The 22,721-nt window shown below is 48.5% G+C and overlaps 1 protein-coding gene across 1 annotated transcript; it reads left to right on the forward strand.

Annotated features, from left to right (window-relative positions):
• The first annotated feature begins 2,947 nt into the window (after positions 1 to 2,947).
• Positions 2,948 to 21,832, forward strand: APCDD1L (APC down-regulated 1 like). Its single transcript, XM_065645646.1, has 4 exons — positions 2,948 to 3,281; positions 15,701 to 15,830; positions 16,676 to 17,234; positions 19,719 to 21,832. The coding sequence occupies exons 1-4, from the start codon at positions 3,245 to 3,247 to the stop codon at positions 20,481 to 20,483; spliced, it is 1,491 nt and encodes a 496-aa protein (XP_065501718.1). The 5' UTR covers positions 2,948 to 3,244; the 3' UTR covers positions 20,484 to 21,832.
• Positions 21,833 to 22,721: the final 889 nt, after the last annotated feature.

A 22,721-nucleotide genomic window follows, 5' to 3' on the forward strand; every position in this document is an offset into this window, starting at 1 on the left:
ATAGGCCATCCTAGAAAGTTGTTACAGTACAGTAATTCCCATAGCCCCATAAAATACACCCCTGAAACTGAAATAGAGTGCAAGTGGTTCTAGAGGGTAAACATCAGTTGCAAATGCACATACTCAGCACTTTCAGGTCACCCAGTATTTTCAGCTCTGCAAACATTTTATCCCTTGGTATTACTCCTTTGAGACTGAACTTCAGAAGCAGAGTTGCTATGGCTTATGGATATGGCTTTTTGGGGACCTGACTCAGAGGATCCCTTTCTTCAGACAAACAGTATTTTCAGAGCTGTTGGCTTATTCCTGGCCTGCTGCCTTCATGTGTGGTTGCCTATCCCTGCCAGTCTGGCAAGGGGAAGAAAAAATATTTGGCCTTCGGGGGCTAGGCAACTCATTGCCCTGCATTGCTGACAAGAGTGCATGATTCTGAGTTCAAATATTCTGTACCTGTTTTGCACAGGAATGAATATTACACAAGGTGCCAGGCAAGTGAAGCATAGCTAATGTAAAAACACCTTGGTCTGGTTCCCAGTTACCCTGCAGCTGTGTCAGTATTTACAGCACCGTGAGTAAAGTGCTCCTGAATCAGAATAGGAACAACTCATATTCACTTTGAATGTGTAAATCAGGCCACATAGTTCTGCTGGAATTACAGGCTGTTTGCAATCATTTGTCACCCTCCACATGCTTTGCCCAGCAGGTAGTCTGTAATTATTTGATAATAAAAATTATAGGCATTTTTACACTGCTGGTCCTCTGCAGGAGCTGAAGATTACCCAGCAATTTTTACACGAGCTGAGAATTTAAGCCTGATGTCCTGGCAGACTTCCAGGTTGGAAGACTCGATCGCTTGTCTAAATCCTCCCGGTATTTCTAGCAGGCTGTGGCCCTTTTCTCATCCTCCCGGGGCGGCGCGCTGCGAAACAGCTGCACGGCTGCGCTCAGACAGCTCTGCAACACAAGGGTGGCAGGAGGAATTCTTCCAAAGAAAAAGTGCTTATGACTCGGTTACTTTGATAAGGTCCCTTGGGGGCTGCAGGGATGAAAGCGGCCATACGAATGAAATCTATCGCTATGCCCTGTTGCTCTATGACAAAAGCTCATTATTGTTTACATATGATTATTAAAATTTTCAAACACCTGTGTAAAAATGACTCTGCTTTGGTTTTATTCCCTCCCTCAAACAAATGCTCTTAAAATACTCCAAAAGAAATGAAGGAAATTAGCATTAGGGGTTGGAAGTGTCATATGAAAAGTGCATGGCCAAAACTGTATTTCGTTACCAGTAAAACACTACCTGCACCATCATTTTTCTAGGTTCCAGTTGTCTATGTCTGAAAAGAATATGTCCTGCTTTGTAAAGGTAACTTCTTGCAAAATTTTTCCATTCTCTCTAACGTCATTATAAAGGACAACTTTTTTGCCTATGCATTTGATAATTTATGTATTTGTAAATACAATAAAACCACAGTGGTTTGGACATTTACTGAGAATGATTAGTTTGGGGAATTTGAGAAACAAAAAGAGATAAAAACATCAGCTAGAAAAAGGAGTGTCTGCATTACAAATGGACTTTGTTATTTTTATCTTGGCAAGTATCATTAAACTTTAATTCCTTATGCACCCATGACAGATAAGTTTGTCCCACTTCGCATTAAAGATGTTACACGTTATTTTTGACAAAGTAATAAACCCACCACGCTGAGACCTCACCCCAGCACGCTGAAGCCTCTGATCAGCAAATGTGTGCCTGCAGAATCAGACCTCCACTTCTTCTCGTTGCAGTCGACGGGATTACTGCTGTGAACTTCAACACCAGCTTTTTTCCCCCTGAAGTTTCCCTTTGCTCAGTGAAACAGCCAGTTTTACAAGGAAAAGTGACTTTGCATGGTCGTGGGGTTCTGCTGAGGGCGTATGTGTACTTTGATTTTTTGCCTTATTTGCAAAAAGTAAACCTAGTTTTTCAGTTTTAAAACATGCACTAAACCTCAACCTTCAGTGCCAGCACCGGCACAAGTGTTAGACCATCAGAGCCATCACGGTTTGGCCTCCTCCTCCCACTGCTTCCGAAGACAACCGAGCCCCACATTATCACACCCATGTTGTTTTACTGTGTTTGAAGGGCAGTGGACAGACCGGTTCTTCGCTAATCATCAATACAGTCAAGGAAAAGCCTTGTTTTGTCCTAGACACGTCTTACGTTCAGATTTGTGCTTACCTTCGTGCCCAGAGCTGGTTATAAGCCCTTTATCAGTCGTGGCTCTGTCCCATGGGCCTGGTTTAGGTAATGGAGAACGCAGGCATGAGCACAGGGCCCCGGCCAGGCACTGCCTGAGGTGGGGACTGCACAGTCACCTTCAAAGGATCCTATGTATTTTCAGCATGGGATGTTGAGAGGGTTTTTAAGTGCTTTAGGCTCTTCACAGGCACAGTGGTGTCTCTTGATGGCCCCAGCAGCCAAGGCTGAAGACAAAGGAGGGCTCTGGGGTCTGAGGGAGCCGTGGCCCATGGTGGGCGGGAGGACCAGGCCAGGGGCTCGCGGGGATGATCCCTCTCAGCACCCCACCGAGGAGAGCCGGCCCGAGCTCCCACAGCAGCATCTGGGGCCTCGGGGCAACCCCACGGCGACAGGTGAGGCGGGGGTGACACCCGCCATGGCCCACCGAGCAGCCCACCACAGCCGTGGCGCCCCGCGGCCAGGGCGGCCGTCGGGGCCGGTCCCTGAGGGAGAAGTGCGGGGCTCTGAGGTGAAAACGCTGGTCCCCGGGTTGGGGGTGCCGGTCCCACCCGGGGCGGCCGGAGCCTCCTCCTCCCCCGCGTGTGCGATGCGCGGCCGCATGTGGGGCGCAGGCGGCGGAGTCTCCACCTCTTCTGGCAACTTGAACCTGTGGCTGCCAAGCTCCATTAAAGCTATCAGCAGTCGGGGGGGGACGCTCTCCACAGCGAAGGCGGGGTGGGCTGTGGTGATTTTTCTTTTTTAGATATATATTTTTTTTTTTCTCCCTTCGCAAGGCTTGAGGCTGAGCAGAGGGACTGCTCCGCAGCCTGCCCCGCCGCGCTCAGCCTGCCGCCGGCGGCCCGAAGCCGGGGTCCCGCCGCCGGGGTCCCGCCGCCGCGGGCACCGGAGCGCGGGAGGCGGCCCATGGCTGCGCCGCCGGGCGCCGCGCCCCGCTGAGCTCCGCGGGCACCGCCGGCCATCGCGCCTCTTCTGCCGCCGGCTCGGCGAGAAACAGCGGCCACCATGGTCCGGTGCTGGTGGCTCGCCGGGCTGCTCGTAGGTAGGTGGCACCGGCGGTCGATGACATTCTGGGGCGGGTGGAGGGGAGGGGAGCGGCTGCAGGAGTCGGGGTCGTCCCTGCGGGGGGTTCCCCGCCACCTCTTTCTTCCCCCGGGCGCTGCGAAGGGGCAGGAAAAGGCAGGGGATTGCTAGGAGGGTTCAAGGAGTTAGGGTGCAAGGGGAGCGTGTGCAGAGTGCAAAGAAGTAGCCAGGAGTGTGCAAGAAGGGTGCAAGGAGTGTTCGAAAAGTGTGCAAAGAGTGTGCAAAAAGGGCGCAAGGAAGGTGCAAAGAGAGTGCCAGGAGAGCGCAACGAAATGGCAAGGAGAGAGCAAGAAAGCTGTAAAGGGAGTGCAAGGAGATTGCAAAGAAGGTGCAAAGAGATTGCAAAGAGGGTGCAAAAGGGCTGCAAGGCGTGTGCGAAGAGGGTGCGAGAAGATTGCAAGGAGGGCGCTAGGAAGTTGCGAGGCGGGTCTCCCCGGGGCCGGCTCCGGGCAGGGGGTCCCCGGGGTGCCGCTGCCGCCCCGGGCCGTGCTGGCGGCGGGGCAGGAGGCACCGGCGTCCCGGAGCTCCGCTCGTCCGCCCCCTGCCCGGCTGTTCGCCTCGATGCCCGCCCGGCCCGGGGCGGCTTTCCCCGCGGTGTCCGGCCGCAGCGTCCGCGGGGGAGCCCGGGCAACGCGCCCCGCGCCGCTCCGCGCCGTCTGCGCTGTTTGCCTGGGGAGGGGAGAGCCCCGGAGGGAGCCCGGAGCCCCGGGGATGCCGCCGAGCTGTGGGGCAGGGGAGGGGGTGCTGCCCCCCCCCGCCGAGGGTCTTCTCTGGAGCCTTTCCCGTCCCGCCTTGAGAGCGGCTTGTGGAGGTGCCAGGAGGGCTGGAGGTCGGTGCTGAGCGAGCCAGGGCGGTCCTGGGCTGGGGCTCGGCCGCTGCCTCCCACCCCGGGCTCCCAGAGTGGTCGCGGTCGTTGTCCCCCCGCCTAGAAACCCTCTCGGGCTTTCCCCATCGCAGTTCGCCCCTGCCCAGGGCACGGTGAGCTCTTGAGCTGAGCTTAGATCCAGGATGGTCTCAGAGGTGATTCTCAGTGGCGTTTCACTGGGAATTTTCCCTGGGAGGATCCAGCACCTGCCCCAGCAAGGGCCAGCTTCCCAAGCAGTGTCCTGCTGCAGGGACATGTCCCCGAGCCCCAGCTGCACAGACGCGGCCTCAGAGCAGCGTAGGTGGCATCTTGGTGGCTCCCGTTCAGAAACGCATCTTTTCAACCCCACAGTTCTTGGAGCGGTTTCGGAAGAAAAGGTTCTGGCTTAAGAGACCATATGGGAGAACAAAGACAACTGTGCTGTGAAAAAAAGGCAAAGTGATCACGACAAGGAGCAGAGCCTGAGGGAGGCTTTTCCTAAGAAATGCAAGGGAGACCCTTGGTTGAGGCTCTGCACCCCTGAAGCGAAGGGGCAGGTGAAAGGAAGGACGAGGGTGCCCCTGAGGCCCCCGGGCAGTCTGGACACTGGGAATCCAGACACCTGGGTTTCCTGTTGCTGGCTTGCTTTCTACCACTTAATTTATTCATCTGAGGTTTCGGGCAGCAAAATAGCACACTGACTTGCCTCTCGAGCTCCGGGCTTAGTTTAGTGATCATTGCGAAAGAACCGTGTAGTGACAGCTATCGGACGTTATTTGCATTAAATGTAAAGTACCGGACTACAGAAAGAAATCTCTAAGCAATGTACTTCTGTACTGTTACTTTTCTGTTCTTTTGTGGAGTCTTTGTCATATTTTGTTCCCCAAAGATAAGGCTTAACAAGTTAAGAAATATATATTTTCCTTCTCTATATATTTTATTACCTCAAGTTTCTTAGCTCAGAGACCTGTTATACTGCAATATTTAAGATTACTCACTTAAGTCATATTAGAATACTTCTTAAATCTTCATACAATGTATTTTAGTCCAATCTAATTTAAACCCTGTGTTTCTTCCATCCAATGTCAGTGAGAGAACTTCCATTGATTTCAGTAAGAACAGAAGCTGGATCTTAAAACATATGTTTAAATAGCTCAGTCAGATCCAGAACTCAGTCAAATCAAAGCAAGGTTTGCCGGTGACTTCACTGTGAGCAAGAATGGCATTCTGTATTTTGCATTAAACTGAAGAACAGCACGAGCATGACACCAGTGCATAATTAGTTGAAAAAGCACTTTAGTTAGGTAACCGAATCTGATTTTGGAGTCTCCTCCGGCAAAGAATCATTCATTCCTGGAAACGTCCCCAGAGACTTGCTGAGTTTTACCTAAGCTTTCATTAAAGTCTTTACATTCCAATAACACCACGCTGATATTTTTCATGTGTAGCTTCTCCTACATGGCTTTAACATAAAAGATATATTCTTGCTTTCAATGTTTATTTTTAAGTTTGAAAATTACAGTGTTGGGGTAAGATAAGACCAGCAGTTGCATTCAATTATGAGGGTAGGGAGAGAATCCTATAGCAGCGCATTCAATATAGATATCTGTGTGTGAATTTGTAGTTACTATTAAATTAACATCACTGTCTTTGGTTCAAATATGTGTTTGGGCAATGTTTACTTAGCTAATTGATTTTCACCAAGTTTGTGCGTTTTAATCCTCATTTCTCAAGCTGGCCAAAAAATCAACAGCTAATGTATTATGCCGAATCGTGTGATATGACTCTATTTGTTCTTTCCATAATTATAGGTTAGCCATGTTTCAAAGTATATGGATATAGATAAAAACAGGGCTGAGATGTTAAAAAAGCACAAGTGAAAAAAATACTGTGTGGTTTCTATATTTTCCCCACAAGCACAAACTGTTGAGTAAGGAGATTTTCAAAAGCCAGAAATTGCTATGAAGAAAACCGAAGCTGGAATCCAGTGCTAGGGGAGGCTGCATCTGGCAGAACAAAGTTTGGAAGGAGATTTTGCTTTCAATGGGATCCTGTGTTTCGCCACAACACAGCATATGTCATCTATAAAGACAAATGCTTTCATGCATGAGATACAATCACTGCTAAAATCAACCTGAAAATTAGGAAGCACCTATACAATGCTTTTATGCAATTCCTTTGGTTTTCTTATTTATTTGCCAAGGAAGATAAAGCTATGAGAAAAAGAGAATTCATGACTTTAAGATAGTGCATCTCAAATATAATAATACCAAGAAAGTGACAGTGAGAATGTGAGAGTTTTAATGTGTAACCATTCTTTGTAGGCTAACAGTGCTGCCAGAAACTGAAGATACGATTCATAGAACAGCTCCTTCCCTACCTAGTTTAAATTGCGTAAGATCTGAGGGGTTAGTAATCTGCCATCCGTGTTGTTTTGTTTTGTTTTGTTTTTCCTTTAAGGAGTTAAAAGGTCTCATGCTGTAAAATGCAAAATTAGGAAAGCTCTTTTTTGGTGGATTAGGAAAGAAACTGTGATGTCTATTTGAAATGCCAAAGCTCCAGAGTGTTAAGTGATAAGAGGGTTGAAATCCATCATTATTTTTGAGTTTTAGCAGGGTGATGGTGTGATAATCATGTCTTTCATACTGATGTTTTCTCATTTTCAGCGAATAGCTTATTAAATCATCACAGTTTGAATTCAGCTGAAACTGAGAATGCTGCAGTGAAGCTCAGCTCCCATGGCACTGTCAGACACTTGGATCAGTGCAACAACAGCTCTCAACTTACAGCTGGTGTGATGGGACATAAATCAACAGAAGTCTCACCACTGAGTGCTTGAAGAGATTTGCTTGAGTTTAGTTTATAAAATAATGCTTTAAACTCCAGTGCGTCCCATTGGTCGATCACTGAAAAAGTCCCCTATGGTTTCTACCAGGTTAATAGGAAACTCTGACAAACGTGTGACATTTTGGCTGTGTCTGAGTTGAAGACAGAGGTCCCTGGAAGCGGGATTTCACCCCGTATGCGGAGATCGATGTACACACCGAGCTCCCCACTGAGACAATCGGCTTCACCTTGTTCACACTCTTACCCAATCCACAAGCACTGGACACTGGCAGGTTATGGCTTTTAAGTGTCGCTTCGCCCCTGTTGACACAAAACCACAACGACACATGACTTTTCCAGCTTTTCAGAGAAAAAAATCATTTTTCCTATTTAGGGTCCCTGGAAAAGATGGATGAAAATAAAAATGGCAGCAAAGTTTTGCTGCAGAAAAGCTCATAAGTTTTGTTAGTTTTGAGTAGCGCGAGTCCTGTTATTAGATTACGCGGCGTGTAGGTTGAATGTCAACTTTGATTTTAGCATCTGTCGGCAGCGTTAAGAGAACTGGAACACATCAAAACTTGGCTAATGTTGACAGGCAAAACAGTAGACTGAAATTTCAGGCTATCTAGAAACCACACCCAGACCCCAAAACACATGTTAGAAGTAACTTTAATTCCGTGCTTCAGCTGAACAAGTAACCTTTTTCTGTGGTCACTTGTGACTAAGTTAAATATGTGTGTGTGTTTCTGGTGTGGGCTATGTATCAGTTTACCACCTTTCTGCAGAGCCTTGTTTTCTGAGGATACCTTCCACTGTGCTTGTGAATGCCCTTCCCATCCTTGGCTTTGCAGGGCCCACGTAACCTCAGACTATTAGATCCTATTAGACCCTATTTTTCTTATTATAAACAGTACCCTTGCAGCAGCGCCAAGAATCTTGTTAAGTGCTAAATAAGGAGAGAACAGAAGGATGGTTCTTGTTTTAGTGGGTTTAAGACCTAATTTTCTGGACTTAGATTTTCAACGGTGAGCACTTGACATTGCAGGGACCTACTGGGATTCCCAGCTGTGTCCAGCAGTTCGGTGCCTATTGCAGTCGCTTTTGTCTTTATGCACCCAAATGCCTTTGTGCATCTGGCCTGTATTTCTAGTCCCATGGAGGCCAGGCAGTGATTTTGATGAGCAGGACAGCGAACAATGTGCTTACCCAGGAGAGCAGCCATCCCCAGGGGAGCAGGGAACTCCGTGGCCATGGGAGGCTGAAAGGCCACTCCGAATCTCCCACCAACTCCCTGCCGAGAGCGGGTTATTCCCAGCTGTGCTAACGCTTTGTTCAACCCCTCAAAATCCTGCCAAGCAAGTGGACTCACGCTGCCTACTAGGCTGTGTCTCCAGAAGTTCACCCTGATACACAAGCCACATTTTCCTCCTCTCTCCATTCGCTCCCTACAGAACCTCTTTATCGACTGCAAGGAATTCCTTCCTTTCCTTGGTGTTTATGCTTTGTGAATATTTATAGGCTGTTATCATGTCCATCGTGCCCCAGCCGTCACTCAGCCAGGCTACATGTACTCTGCTCTTTTAATTTTCCTTTGTAACTCAATCCCTCCCACCCCCTAATCATTTTTTTGTTGTTCTACTCTCAACTTCTGCCAGTTCCAGTTGCTCGTTTCGCTTTGGGTAAATGTTATATTTATGTTAATATTATGTGGTGGGTGGTCCTCTGCACTCATGGTCCATGAGAGTGATTTAGACATTTGAAATGAGGTTGGCATTTTAGAGCCAAGCCATGGCCTGATCGCTGGTTCTGCTCTTCAAAGCACTCCGGGAAAAAAAAAAAAGCTTAGCCATCACTATTAAAATGGCCACAATAGCCACTAGTAAAGTGTCTGTGCAGGGGTTCAAGGGAGTTGCCAAAACTACGTGGATGGTCTACACATTCGAAATGATGGCATGCCATTAGTTTCAAAACCATGGGTTGTATTTTCTAATGAGTTTCCATCTCATCTAAATTGAGGAAGATAGATGTAGTATTTCCCATTTGGTAAGAATATTAACTCTGGTTAGAATTTATCTGAGTCGCAATTGTACCCCTGGTGTATTGTTCAGCCTTGAACTGAATTGGTTTGCTTTATTTCTTGAAAAGAAATGCTTTCCCCCATGTGTTCTCACCAATCTCTCACTGTCTAGGTACCCAGAGGATTAGAGATCATCTCTGTGTGTTTCTCACCAAATTAAAATTGAAAGTTTCACCACTGTTCAAGGAAAAAAGCTCTAGCATCGCCCTTCTCTCCTTCAGTTTCTTTTGCTTCTTGGTTATATATTGCTCTGTGCCAAATCTCTGCAGCAATACTGATCAGAGTTTAACACCAGTCACGATGTACTAACATAGCCTGAACCCATTTGCCTTTTTCAGTGCTTGCCGATGCTGAAAAGAAAAGGCGGCACATAGGAATGATCCTATTAGTTCCCACCTGTCCTGATTAACCATCCCTTTTCCTCCAGACTCTGCCCTGTAGGTTAATGTGGAGCTAGTGAGTTGCTGTAGGGGAGCCCTGTGATTTCTCTGATTTCGGCTCACAGCATCACCCCGTTCTCGACACGGCAGGATGGGACCCTGGGGGCCAGTGGCACTGAGCTGACCGCAGCGGTGGAGACAGCTGGGGCCGTGAGGAACTGCTCAGCTGCGCTCCAGTAAATCTTTGAAACGTTGACCAATTTAGCCATGGGAGAAGCATACGACTCCTCTTTCTGAGTCTGCAATCTCATGTGGGAGGTGGGAAGGAGAAACATGGGGTGAAATAGCTCCTGTATCTGTCAGGACAGCAAGTGTGCGGTGAGTAAAGCTCTGTTGTCTAATCGAAGAACGTGGAGTTTTGGTTAACCTGAACTGTAGGAGCTCTCTTGGGAAGGTGCACTCACACCTGCCTCTTTTCTTTGTCATCACAAGGCCTTGGTGCCCACTCTTATACGTCTTGCTTGGTTCCCTCCATTTGAGAATATCCCCTGTCCCGTTTCTCCTTTGCATCCCTCCGTTCTCCAAATGGAGTGTTTACCCTCAGTTCATGGGGACGGGCGTTTTCGGAGCGAGGTGTCGATGCTGTGTTGGAATGCTCATGGGATCTTTCCTCTTCACACACTCCACTGGAACTGGGCTCCAGCCCCACAAACCCATTTATGATGTTAGGCCTGGTTTTCTTCTTTGAGGTAAATGGCTAGACAGGGCAATTTTAAGAAGCCATTTTATTTAAATGTAGTTTATAATGAAGAAAATTTTTGACGTATAGGAGAGAATCCCTTCTCCCCTTCCCTCCCACAAATCCCGTCGGTCTTGTCATCTCTCGCTGGACATGACACTTACAAGAGAAATAAATGATTCCGTGATTCTAAGAGCAAAATATTTACTTCTCTAGTGCCTTAAAAACCTCCAGTCAACTCACCACAAGTGCTTCACTATTTTAATTGTGGACAGGAGACGAATTAGGCAATGATCACAGCCTCAGAATAAAGCTCAGCCCACAGCCATAGAATACGGGATCTGAACCTGTTTGCCAATGTGTTGAAAGAATGTGGTGAAAATATGTTTTGGAAATTTCTCTAAAATCCTGAGCTGCTTGAGAATTCTGAACTGGCTGAGTTCCCTCTTAGGATCTGGTGAATTTTGTATGTGATTGTGCTGTGTTGTGTGCAGGAAACTCAAGGTGATGCTCTACAATGATAACTAACATAATAACATTTATCATGCCATCCTTAAAAGAATAACTGAGAAAAATCTAGTGAATTTGAAGCATTTTACAAATAGTATGAACTGAGCATCAGACTAGTGAAACAGCGATGTATAATTATGCCTGTTTTACGGACAAATAAGAGAAGGGATGAATAATAGAAATACTTTTCCAGAAGCCAAACAGGACTCCAGTGAAAGCGCTGGCACCCTCCCGCAACCACTTGACCACATTCTGGCTGCGGTTCAGGGAGGCATTACTAATCAGGAAAAATGCTCATGCACTGGCTTAATTTCAAGCACGTGCTTAAGTTTCAGTGAAACCAATTAGACTTAAGCGTGTGCTTAAGTCCTGTCCTGAATTGGGTTCACTTTGCAGATAGGCAAAACGCAAAGTTCTGCAGTGATACAGTTTTCCACCCCCAGTGGGTTATATTTAAGTTTTATAACTTTATAATATTATAATATAGAATGTATCTCTTCCCACAGAATTATTCTATTGGGAACACCTTATTCTGAGTGAATTAAAAGCATCACTAACTTAATCTCCACACAAATGCAATAAAAATTGATTTGCTAAATCTAAACAATTTCTTTGCTTTTGAAAGAATGCTTATGTCTTTAGTGGCTAGCCCCAAATCCATTCTGCATGCTCTCAGGAGAGAAAAATGCTAAAGAAACTATTTTACTCTGTTAATGAAGTCTGTGTGGATAAGTATAATTTGCTTATGCAGAATATACTGATATGTTTCTTATTGTCCCTTTCATTCCAGTCTGAACATTCCTCAGAAAATATCAAAGGTTTTATGTCATCTCTAAATGAAGAAATGTGTAATGCTCCATGACTTCAGGCACTGATCTTATCCCTGAGAATGGGTGACTAACTGAAACATTAGAATTATAAATGGGAATAATAAATTCTGGCCATAGGAGGCAATAACATGTAGTAGATGAAGCAAGCTAGCTCTGGAGAAGAGTTGATCTACAGTAAGTAATTTGGTGCAAACTGTAATGTTTGCATTTTCTCCTCCATTTATAAAGAAACAGATGTGTGATTCAACTTTGCTTTTTTCCAAAGGCAATCTGCTTGGAGGAACACGAGCAAGATTTGTTTCCAGCAAGGCATGTTACAGTATTTCTGTCCTGGTTGGGTTTTTTTTTTCCTTTAGAAGTGAGAAGCAGGTCGGAATCTGGAGCACACAGCAGTTCTGTAGCACAACCCCACGGGCGGTCCCTCATTTTCAGGCTTGGCCATTGCCTTGGAATCTTTCATCTTAATTTTACCAACAATTTACTTTGCAAAGAGTTTCCAGTTCTGTCTTTCTGTCATTTGATGCCATGGCTCTGATTTTTCTGAAAATCGCTACAAGTAAGTATATGGAGGAGTTGGTCAGCGTTTGCTGCTGCTGTTGTCTCCAGGTTTGACGGCAGCGGTTACTGGTGTTCCTAATTTTCTGAGCGCCTGTACAGCCCCGTTGCTCGGAGGCTTCGGGCCAGCGCTTTGGATGCAGCACACACCGGAAAGCCGGAAAAATCCACTGTTTTGTCTAGCTGCTGTCCTGAGGAGCTCTCTGGAAACGCTTGTGGTTAATCGATACAGACAGACGGGATAACGAGCGAGTGGAAGAGATCACATTTGGGGCTTTTTTTTTTTCAGATTTTCCTATGAATGAGTATTTTTGTCTTGAAGATGAATTGTGAATAATTCCTTCCTCCTGCCCAAGGACTCCATAAAGCAGTTAATTCATGTGTTTCTTAAGATGGAGAGAGGAGCTCCTCTGATGGGCTTCACCAGGGGCTGAGGAACAGAATGACATGTGAGTGACAGCCACTTTATGCTGCTCTTGGAATAGGGATGTGCCCTAACTACAGATTTTAGGTCTGGAACTAAACTTTTCCAGCCTGAAAGGATGTTTGGATCTGGTGGTGCTAGGCTGGAATATTTGAGCGAGAAAAGCAGCCACAAAATTTGGATACAAGCCAATAGCTTTTGGTTTGAGGATGCATCCAGCTTGGAGTTTTGTGTACAGTTAAGCAAGACAAAATCCCTAGGAATTCCCATCATGTCAAATATTTACGTTCTGAGGGCTTTTTTATTTCTCTCTCTTCCTTTTTTTTTTTCCTTTTTAATTTTTTTAAAATTTTTTCTTTCCCATGGAGTTTGATCCCGATTATGAAAATACCCTTTTCTACTGAATGTGTCAAAATGTAGTTGATTGCATTGCCAAAGTGTCTGTGCTTTCAAACAATGTTGACTTTTAGTATTTCTGCCAGAAGAGTTTAGTAAAATACTGAAGCTTCTGTTGCAATAAACACACACAGAGTGCAGTTGGCAGGTTCAGAATGGGACTGTATTCTGAGCTGTTATTTTGGTGTATCTGTAGACTACACCTTCACCTCTAGAGTCTCTGTAGTTACAAACGAGCAAATTTGACCTTTATAGTCCATTACCTTTAATACAAATACAGTTACTTTTTAGTTTACCTTTTTCTCTAGGCTAATGATTTAATGTTTAGGTGTAATTCAGTTTGGACTATCCTTGTACTGAAGGCTCTGCAAAAGCTTTGCCAGCAATTAGGCCTCTTGATCGGCCAGTCAGATGAAACTTGGTGTATTTTGCAGGTGAGGAAGAAAAGACACAGGAGTAAGGAGCTCACAGGAGTAAGGAGCTCACAGGAGTAAGGAGCTCACAGGAGTGAACTTGCCCGAGGACACAGAGCAAAGTCACGGCAGAACTCAGATGGGGATGCAGAGCCCTGACTTCTAATGGGCTCTGCTAACTGGGCACCCATCAGGCAGATGCCAAATTAAAGGTTCAACTAATAGTAATGGGTTTTGTCATCCAGAATTTTCCCCTTTTCACACAAGGACTCACAGGAACTGCTGTTTAGGAAGCACTAATGCGAGCGGTTGTGAAGGAGCTGGCTATCCTTGCTCGCCACGTCCAGCCCTTAAAGATGATTAAAACAGTACGATCGTGAGTCTGCTCCAAGAAGAGCCCTTAACACTAATAATGCGTCTTTCCAGCTGGTTTATGCACTGCAGTGCAGAGTGAGGTAACAGAAAATCCAAGGCCGGTTTCACTGGCCTTTAGGTAGGTCGACTGCGGCTGCTATGGCTCCTCTGCTTCGCTGGGGGCTTCACTTGCCATCTGCTTATTCCCTCGCGGTAGTTTCAGGGCTTGCGTGCTTAAATCTACACCAATACATTTCAAGGACGCTGTTACTGTGCCATGTAAAACCTTTGCAAATGGCAGTGCCATAGTGAAGTGACTCCGAATTTGTCCATCAGATGTAAGGCTTAAGTCCCATATTACTAGATTAGTAATAAAATACTATTTGAGTGGAAGTCTCTGCTTTGCCACATGTTCAGGAGCCTCTGACTTGCACAGCAGACATTTAATGATCGAGTTCTCATTTAACTTGGTCTAGGGCTTGTATTTGTGGCAAACGTGGATGCTGAAGATTTGTAGCGGGTTTAACCCTGTGTGTGTGGGATGCCTTGATGCCAGGGATGAGGCTTCTGCCTCAGAATAAATGGGCTGTGGGAATCGGGGGAGCTGGTAGACCCCAGCTGTGAATCTCACCCTGCATGTTTATATTTGCGTTAAATCCCGAGCTTGTGAGCCAGGGAATTTTGCCGACGTTGCTCAACAGCTCACGTGTTGCCCATGGTTTGCGGCAGACCCATCTGCACTGGCTTCATCTGCAAACACTTCTTGTTGGGAAGATGATCGTGGCCCTTCACGATCTCAGCCATCACTTCTCTCATGCGCTGGCACATGGTTTGGGTTTCTCTTCCCAGGGAAGGGTCTGGCTTAGGCAAATCTCCCTTTAAAGACCACAGGATGGTTCTGGTTATATAGAAGTACCTCTGTGGCACACAGGGACTGAGAGGAGCAGTTACGACTCTGTATCTTGATCTCGACTGCGGCACAGGGTGTGCAGACATTCAGCATCCTCACTCTGTGGGCAGGTAATACATATTTATGTTAGCTCGTTCTTTCCAGCAGGCTGGAAAGCAACCTGTATCCTAACCACAGGTACGTAGTGACTAAAAGTTGTCTTGAAAATTTCCAGCACACTACTAAGCAAATTGCAAAGTACAGCGAGAGCAAACGAACCCCGGCTGGGCTCGTAAACCCCAGGCAGCCCTGGGCTGAACATGCCGGGCAAGGACCGGGCTCTGCCCAACGGGACAGTTGCACGACAGCAGAAAATCGGTGGGGTTTCAGGAGGAGCTTCGCTGAGAACTCATTCTGTGGTGTTAGAAAGAGGTAAATCCCGAGTTTCTTACTGAGGCAAACTCACGATGAGTGGAACAGAAGTTTGCTTAAGTAAAGAGTGAGTAATATATAGGAATATACGTACATATATATGTGTGCATGCAAAGGTCTTCAGGATTTAGCTGAGTGTTCACACATTCCCTAAGCCAATAACATCCGTTGTTATGGGAAATGAGGTAAGTGACAGAATTACTGTCCTTATGGCGGGCGACAGGCGAGTCTAATGTTCCCATGCTGTAATTCCCTGTTTCAGTTCCTGCTTCAACAATAGCTTGAGAGGGAGAGGACATGAACAAAGAGCACTCGGTTTTATTTGAAGATTTCATCTAAAAAATAGCTGGATTCAGATGAGACTCATGTTGGAAAACAGTAAAATAAAAAAGATCTGTGTCCTTAACCAACCAAGAGCCTGCTGCTTAGCTCGCCCGTTTGGGGTTTCGCTCTCCAGCTGGCTCTCCTGCTTTTTCTGGGCAACGGCGTTTGAAATGTTTTCGGTGTCGGGGCAGCGGCCAAGGAGCGGCAGCGCCCGCACCCGCGGGGCCGGCCCGGCCACGGGCCGCGGCTCTGCGCGGCATCTGCGCGGGCGCGGAACCCTCAGCAGCGGGGAGCGGCCCCGGGCGGGACCCCCCGTGCCGCAGCCCCAGGTGCTGACACCTCCCTCTCTCTTCTCCTTCCCTCTCCCGTTCTCTCCCCGCCGCAGCCTGCGCGGCCGCGGAGCCGCCGCTGCGCTGGGAGCCGCGGTGCCGCCAGCAGCTGCGCCACCTGCAGGACGGCGCGAGGATCGCGGCGCGGCTGCCGCCCCGTCTGGAGGGTCGCTGGGTGTCCACCGGGTAAGGAACCCGGCCGGGAGCGCACCCGAACCCCAGGAACGCACCCGAACCCCGGGAGCGCACCCGAACCCCGGGCTGGCCCCGGCCAGGAATGCACCCGAACCCCGGGAGCGCACCCGAACCCCGGGAACACACCCGAACCCCGGGAGCGCACCCGAACCCCGGGAACACACTCGAACCCCGGGAGCGCACCCGAACCCCGGGAACACACCCGAACCCCGGGAGCGCACCCGAACCCCGGGCTGACCCCGGCTGGGAACACACCCAAACCCCGGGAACGCACCCGAACCCCGGGCTGGCCCCGGCCAGGAACGCACCCGAACCCCGGGAGCACACCCGAACCCCGGGCTGACCCCGGCTGGGAACACACCTGAACCCCGGGAACGCACCCGAACCCCGGGCTGACCCCGGCCGGGAATGCACCCTCAACCCCTGGCGGAACCCCCAGCCCAACCCAGCCCCAAGCACCCAACCCCGGCTGGAGGGAGGCTTGGGGACCCCTCTGTCCCCCCGAGCACCCTTCGAGCCTCTCACCTCTCTCCGCCCGTCAGGGTGCAGCTGACGAGCACACCCGGCTCAAATGGGCAGAGCAGCCTTGACCCCCGTGCCCCCAGCACTTCTCCCTGGGGATGTGACACAACGCTTAAGATCCTTTATCCAGCACAGTCACATTTTGGTGGCAGATGCCCAGACCTTAAAATTACCCAAGGGCAGCCACTGGGTGCGGGAGGCTCTTGCCCACGGTGCTGCTCCCACCCGTGCTCGCCCCTCGCCCGGGGTGTCCCCAGGGAGGGATGTCACCCCCGGCCACACCGTGGGCGGCTCAGCTCTGCCTTCCTCCCCAGGTGCGAGGTGCGGCCGGGACCCGAGTTCCTCACCCGATCCTACCTCTTCTACGCCAACCGCCTCTTCAAGGCTTACCAGTTCTACTACTGGGACCCCTCCTGCCGCGACCCCTCCTACTCGCTGGTCATCAAGGGCAAGCTCCGGCTGCGCCAGGCCTCCTGGATCACCCGCGGGGCCACCGAGGCCGACTACCACCTCCACAAAGTCGGCATCGTTTTCCACAGCCAGAAAGCCATGCGGGAGGTGGCCGCCTGGATCAACCAGACCTCGGGCGAGGGCTGCAGGGGGTTCCTGCCCCCGGGGCGCACCTGGGCTCCCGGAGCCCTCTACGAACTGCTGAGCGCCAAGACCGAGCGTGACTGCACGGCCGCCCTGGGCTTCGCCATGCACGAGCTGAGCCTGGTGCGGGTGGAGCAGCGTTACGAGCCGCTGCTGCGGGCGCAGCAGAGCGGGAGCCGACTGGTGGAGGAGCTGTACCTGGGGGACATTCACACGGACTGGCTGGAGAGGCTCCACTACCGACCCACCGGCTACCAGCGACCCATGCAGAGCGCCCTGGTAAGGATGATGCCTTTACGTGGTCCCCTCATCGGTTCACGGGCTTTGCCAAGCACGTGTGGTTTCCTTGCTGTTAAATTACTGCCTGCACTTGGTCCCCTTCTGTCCCGAGGACAGGAGCAGGAGCAGGAGCAGGACATGCGGGCTGTGGGTTCCCGGGGTGCTGCCCGGGTGCCCCGCGGCACATGGGGCTCCCCTGACTGAGAGAGCCAGAAAGGGCTGGGGGAAACCTCAGCAAAACCAACACCAGAAACGAGCCCGCGTTGGCACGGGGCTGGAGTTAATGGCTTTTCTTTGGCTCTGTGTTTCCCTAGGAAATGCAGTTTCCTGCAGCAATGTCAGTGAAAGCTTCGGGCTGCACATCATTAGAGGCTGCCTGCTTTGCCGTTTGTCTCCCTCCCCTCATTTCGCTCTTTGTCGTGTCCTCTATGTTGAGACGAGCAAGGAAGCAACATCTGCCATTAAATCATTAGTCCTCACTGTAATGCCATTAGGAGAGGAAGTTGCCCTGAATACAATTATGTTATTATACAGAAATCAAACATTCGCTTTGATAGAAATAAAACTGACCTAGTTGCATTTTATTTCATTTTATATTTTATTTCATTTTGCGGCAGGTTATTTTTCTCCAGAAAAGCACATTTCTAGCTGAATCGTAGCTAACCAATTCAGAAATGATTAAGTAGTGAGATGGGGTGAAAAAAAACCTCCCTGAGCTTTACTAGATCTAAATAAATTAATTGAAAAAAACCCCAAACCTTTGGGGGCAACATTTCCCCACATCCCAAACTACACCAGCAGGACTCTGAAAAACACAGAGCAACACACGTCTCCCCGTCAAAAGTAACATTCTCAATTTGCTTAAACTTGTGTTATCTTGGGCCAAAACCATATATATGAGCAAAACCAGATGGTAAACATAAACACTTTTAAAAGTTAATTTAAAACCAAACCTAAAGATACTGAAATTCACTCTCTGAATACAGCACTGTAATTAATCAGCTAACAGCTCTCCAATGGACCAGCACATGATGTCACCACTTGGCGATAATTAGAAGCTGCCATACATTAGAAATAACTTCACACGACTGGTTTAAGCAAGTAAGATTTTTGGCTCCATGTCTAAAGTGATAATTTTATTGGGCACAGGATTTTTCTTTTTTTCTTTTTTTTTTTCATCTGAACTAAGATCCATTTGCCTGTGCTGGTGAGTTACACAGCTCTGTTAGGAACTATTTTTAAACCTTCTCTATGAAAATATCTCTTTTTTTTCCCCTCAAATTTATATCTGTTTTAAAGAAACCCATTCTCCTCAAATTACCTTTCATTATCAAAGAATTTCCTGTCTAAGGAGAGCATATATATTTGCCAACTTCTGGGATTATTTAGCCATAATGTACTGTGTACTGTCAGCACTCATTAACGTGACAGTAGCAGTAAAGCAAGCCGAAAATGACTAAATTACAGTAGACTCCAATCAACTCGCATGTAAATTGCCCACCCTACAGTTAACTACTGAGTTATTTAACCTCGTTGCATACGATAGTTCAGTAACGATTAGCTTGTGTTCTCAAAATCATACAATGTTAAAGCCCTGGTTATTTAAAAATAAATCAGTTGTGATAGATGAAGTATAAGAAAAAGTTCGAAGCTGCACAAAACCCTCGGGCCCTGGATGGGCTGCAGGGCTGGTCTAACTGAGCTCTGCACGGGCGCAGAACCAAAGCTCAGGTCCTGGTTCTGCAGCTGGTCCTTCCCTTCTCCATCTCGGATGCAACTGTTACAGACATTTTCTGCAGTTTTCCTGTGTATGCACACACGCAAAGATGCGACGCCCAGTCTCCACTGATGTACGTACAAAAAGCAGCCCCGACAGAGCTTTACGTCGACAGGCTGTTATGCCTGACCCTTTTCATCAAAGAAGATGCTTCAAACGGAAAAGGGGGAGGCAGAACACCCCGCGCTTTGGGCTGTCCTGGAGGGGCTGCTGTCAGCGTGGCACAGCCGCAGCAGCATCCCCACGGGAAGGGTTTCACAGCCTTTTTCGATTGCCGAAAAGAACACATGGGTTTTCCTGGGTCTGTGTGGAAACACCCGGGTGTAGCTGACATCTCCCAGCACCCTCATCCGCGCCCGCGGGTGAGCGCAGGAGCCTGCAGTGCAAAACTCGGGGGGGAACAAGCTGGGTGGGCAGAGGGACCGTCCCCTGTCCTCAGGCAGCTCTGCTGTGCCCTGTCCCCTCCTGCAGCCCGTCCTGGACACCCCGGCACGGGCAGGCACACCCCGCTCTGTCCTTCCTGCAGGATCAGAACAGCAAAGAGCCGGGGCAGCGCTTTATCGCTTGGATATCTTGGGCCAAGTTCATTGCAGTTAACACCCTGGTGCCGAAGAGGGGAATCTGCGTTTCTTAAGTATTCTGAAAGGGCTTTTTGCTTATCAGTTTACAAAAATGATTTTTTTTTTTTTTTTTTTGGTCTTCTGCAGCATCATGTGCATCCTTGCCCGGCCTGTGGGATTATATACAGAGCTGATGAGCACCACCCGCCCATCCTACCTGCCCAAGCTCAGCTGCCGATGCAGCTCAGTGGCAGCTGGGTGAGCACCCACTGCGAGGTCCGACCCGCTGTGCTCTTCCTTACCAGGTACTTCATCTTCCACGGTAACAACCACACCTGGGAAGGTTATTACTATCACTACTCCGACCCGCTCTGCAAACAGCAGACGTTCACCATCTACGCGTCTGGGCATTACACCCGAGGCATCCCCTCCTCCAAGGTGCGAGGCGGGACAGAGCTGGCTTTTAAAGTCACGCAGGCTCGGGTGACGCCAATGGACCAGGTGACGGTGATGATGCTGAACTCCTCGGAACCTGGAAGCTGTGGGCTGACAAGCTCCTGGAGTGCTGGGGTGGAGCAGGATATCACACCCACAAACGGATGTTTGGCTTTGGGTATCAAGCTGCCCCACATGGAGTACGAACTTTTCAAAACGGAGCAAGACCCGCAGGACCGCAGCCTCCTGTATGTTGGCGAACGGCCCACCGACGGATCCAGTCCTGACAGCCCAGACAAGCGACCCACGTCATACCAGGCACCTCTGATTCAGTGTGCCGGAGCTTCAGAGGAATTCTCTAACTATGTCAGTCTAAAATACTTGGGAAAAAAGGATGCTAATGGGAACGAAGCACTAAAACCTTTGCCTGTGGCCTTTTTATTGTTTATAGCACTTCTGTTTTTAAGATGGGACTAGTTATCTATTCAGGTACAGCAGAGAATTCAGACAGTCTTGGTGCTAGCGTGACTTTTATATCCTTCCAATGAGCACATCTGGAATCAATTTTACTCAGGCTTGGAAACACATTTTAAGAACACCCAACAACAGTGAATGGAGCCAAGAAGATATGCCTGGTTACGTACTGTTTGTCCTGTGGCCTTGTTGCCTAATCTCCCCTCTTCTTTGCGTCCAAATTTAATGTAGTGACATTGATGCGCTGCACATTGCAATAGATAATTCGGCAATATGAGGGGGGAAAAAAGCGACATCAATTACAATTGCTGCTTTGAGCTTTTGACGTTGCTAAAATTTAATCAAGAGCTTGATTCCGATATAATTCAAACATCCGAAGTGTCGGCTGCTGAGTTTCTTTAAGTTCCCTCCCATCATACTCCTTATTGCTGCTCTTGCAAATTTAATCTGCAGAGTCAGTCAGCAATAAACAGTCAGCAAGTGCTCTTGATGAGGGCACGGTTAATCATGCCTTTCTCAGTTTACAGACATTTTCAGCAGCTTTCTTGTGTATGCACACATGCAAAGATGCAACATCCAATCTCCGCTTACGTATGCACAAAAAGCAGCCCTGAGAGAGCTTGAACTCAACAGACTGTTATGGCTGATCCTTGTCATAAAAGAAGATACAGTAAATGGAAAAGGCTTCTGTGCACAACTGCTCCGACCTCCAGGATTACCTGGCTGCAGACGCTGCATCCTTGCTGCATCATTCTGGCTTTCCCAGCGCACCGGCCTGTGCTTCGGTGCATCGGCAACGGCCCCGTGTCCAGCAGGCGAAGGCACCACCAGGCAGCCGCGACTCCTGCACCCAGCGAAGGACAAGAGCGCTTACGAGACTCCTCAGGCCGTATATATTAACCGTCTCCTCTTCAGTAACAGCTGTTGTTCATCCAGCTCTGCTTTCAATCAAAATGTCACTTCCAGCCTCATTGCCGTAAAGATGTTTTAGAAATCTGCCTCTAGTGAACAGTGGGCTGAGGAGATACTCGAATCAGGTCAGACTGATTTCTACTGACAAGAAGGACAAACTAAGAAATCACGTTCCCTGTCTGCTGCAGCTAAGAAGCATGTAACTTAATTGGAGAAAACGTCCTCCCAGTAGCTAAATCCTCTCCAAATAAGCCTATATATCTTACTCACAAAGGATATTTTGTTAAACCAGCTATGCAATAGCTACCCTCTTAAGGCTGTATTTACGAACTTGCAGCTTGTACTTAGATAAATTATGGGTTTTATAACATAAAAATACTTTTGGGGGATCTGTACATTAACTAATAATTCAAATGAGATGCTTATTAAATGCATACAATTGTGACATAAATGTTGTCATCATGGTTGCATGTTCCAGGAATGATCAAATATTAATCATGCACATAAACAGCTTCACTTCTAAGATGGACAAGGCCAAGCTTGGCTGCCTTGCCTGCGGTTCCCTCCACAGCGGAGAAGGAGATGTCTCCGGGGTCAGTTCTGCGGGCAAAACACCTCCCTGTTTCTAAGGGTTGTGTTTTGTTGCTTGCTGCTGCGTGGAGATCCAAGGGCAAATGTTTGAAGCACTGGAAGTGCATCTTGGAGAACGTGGCATCTCCTTTGGGATGTCCCCATCCAGATGCTGTGAATCAGGGCAGGTCTGGGCTGGCACAGCCGCATCGCAGGCAAACCCTACACGTAGTGGAACTTGGTCTTCAGCGAACCCGTCTCCCGTCTCCGGTCACTCACCGTGGCCTCGGGGAAGGGCTCCCGTGACACATCAGCAAAGCTACACGGGACCCAAAGATGTCCATGGCGAGAATAGGAAACAGCCTCGTGCTGTCTGCAGAGGGGGGTGGAGGTGGGGGAAGGCAATTCCTGCCCTACATTTAGCCCCAAGAATGAGATTTGTGTGCAGATAATTTTTTTTTTTTTCATTTACATAATATGGAAATGTATTAAACTCAGCAAATGTTTGGATATCACACAGTGTAAAGACTTCCCCAAGAGCACAGATACTTTCGAGGCGGTGATGGGATTAATGCAACGTAAGAAGTTACGAGACAACATCATGTACTTATGCACCGAACACCTGAGGAAGCTCCAGCGCCTCCCATCACGGGTCACCCCGCGCTGGGCTCGGGCACCGCGGGACGCTCGGACACGGCTCAACCCTGCGCCGTGCACGGGCTGCGCTGACCAAACTGCCTGCGGAACCCTCCCCTCTGT

The sequence above is a fragment of the Caloenas nicobarica genome, chromosome 15 (assembly GCF_036013445.1).
Source record: "Caloenas nicobarica isolate bCalNic1 chromosome 15, bCalNic1.hap1, whole genome shotgun sequence".
NCBI lineage: Eukaryota > Metazoa > Chordata > Aves > Columbiformes > Columbidae > Caloenas > Caloenas nicobarica.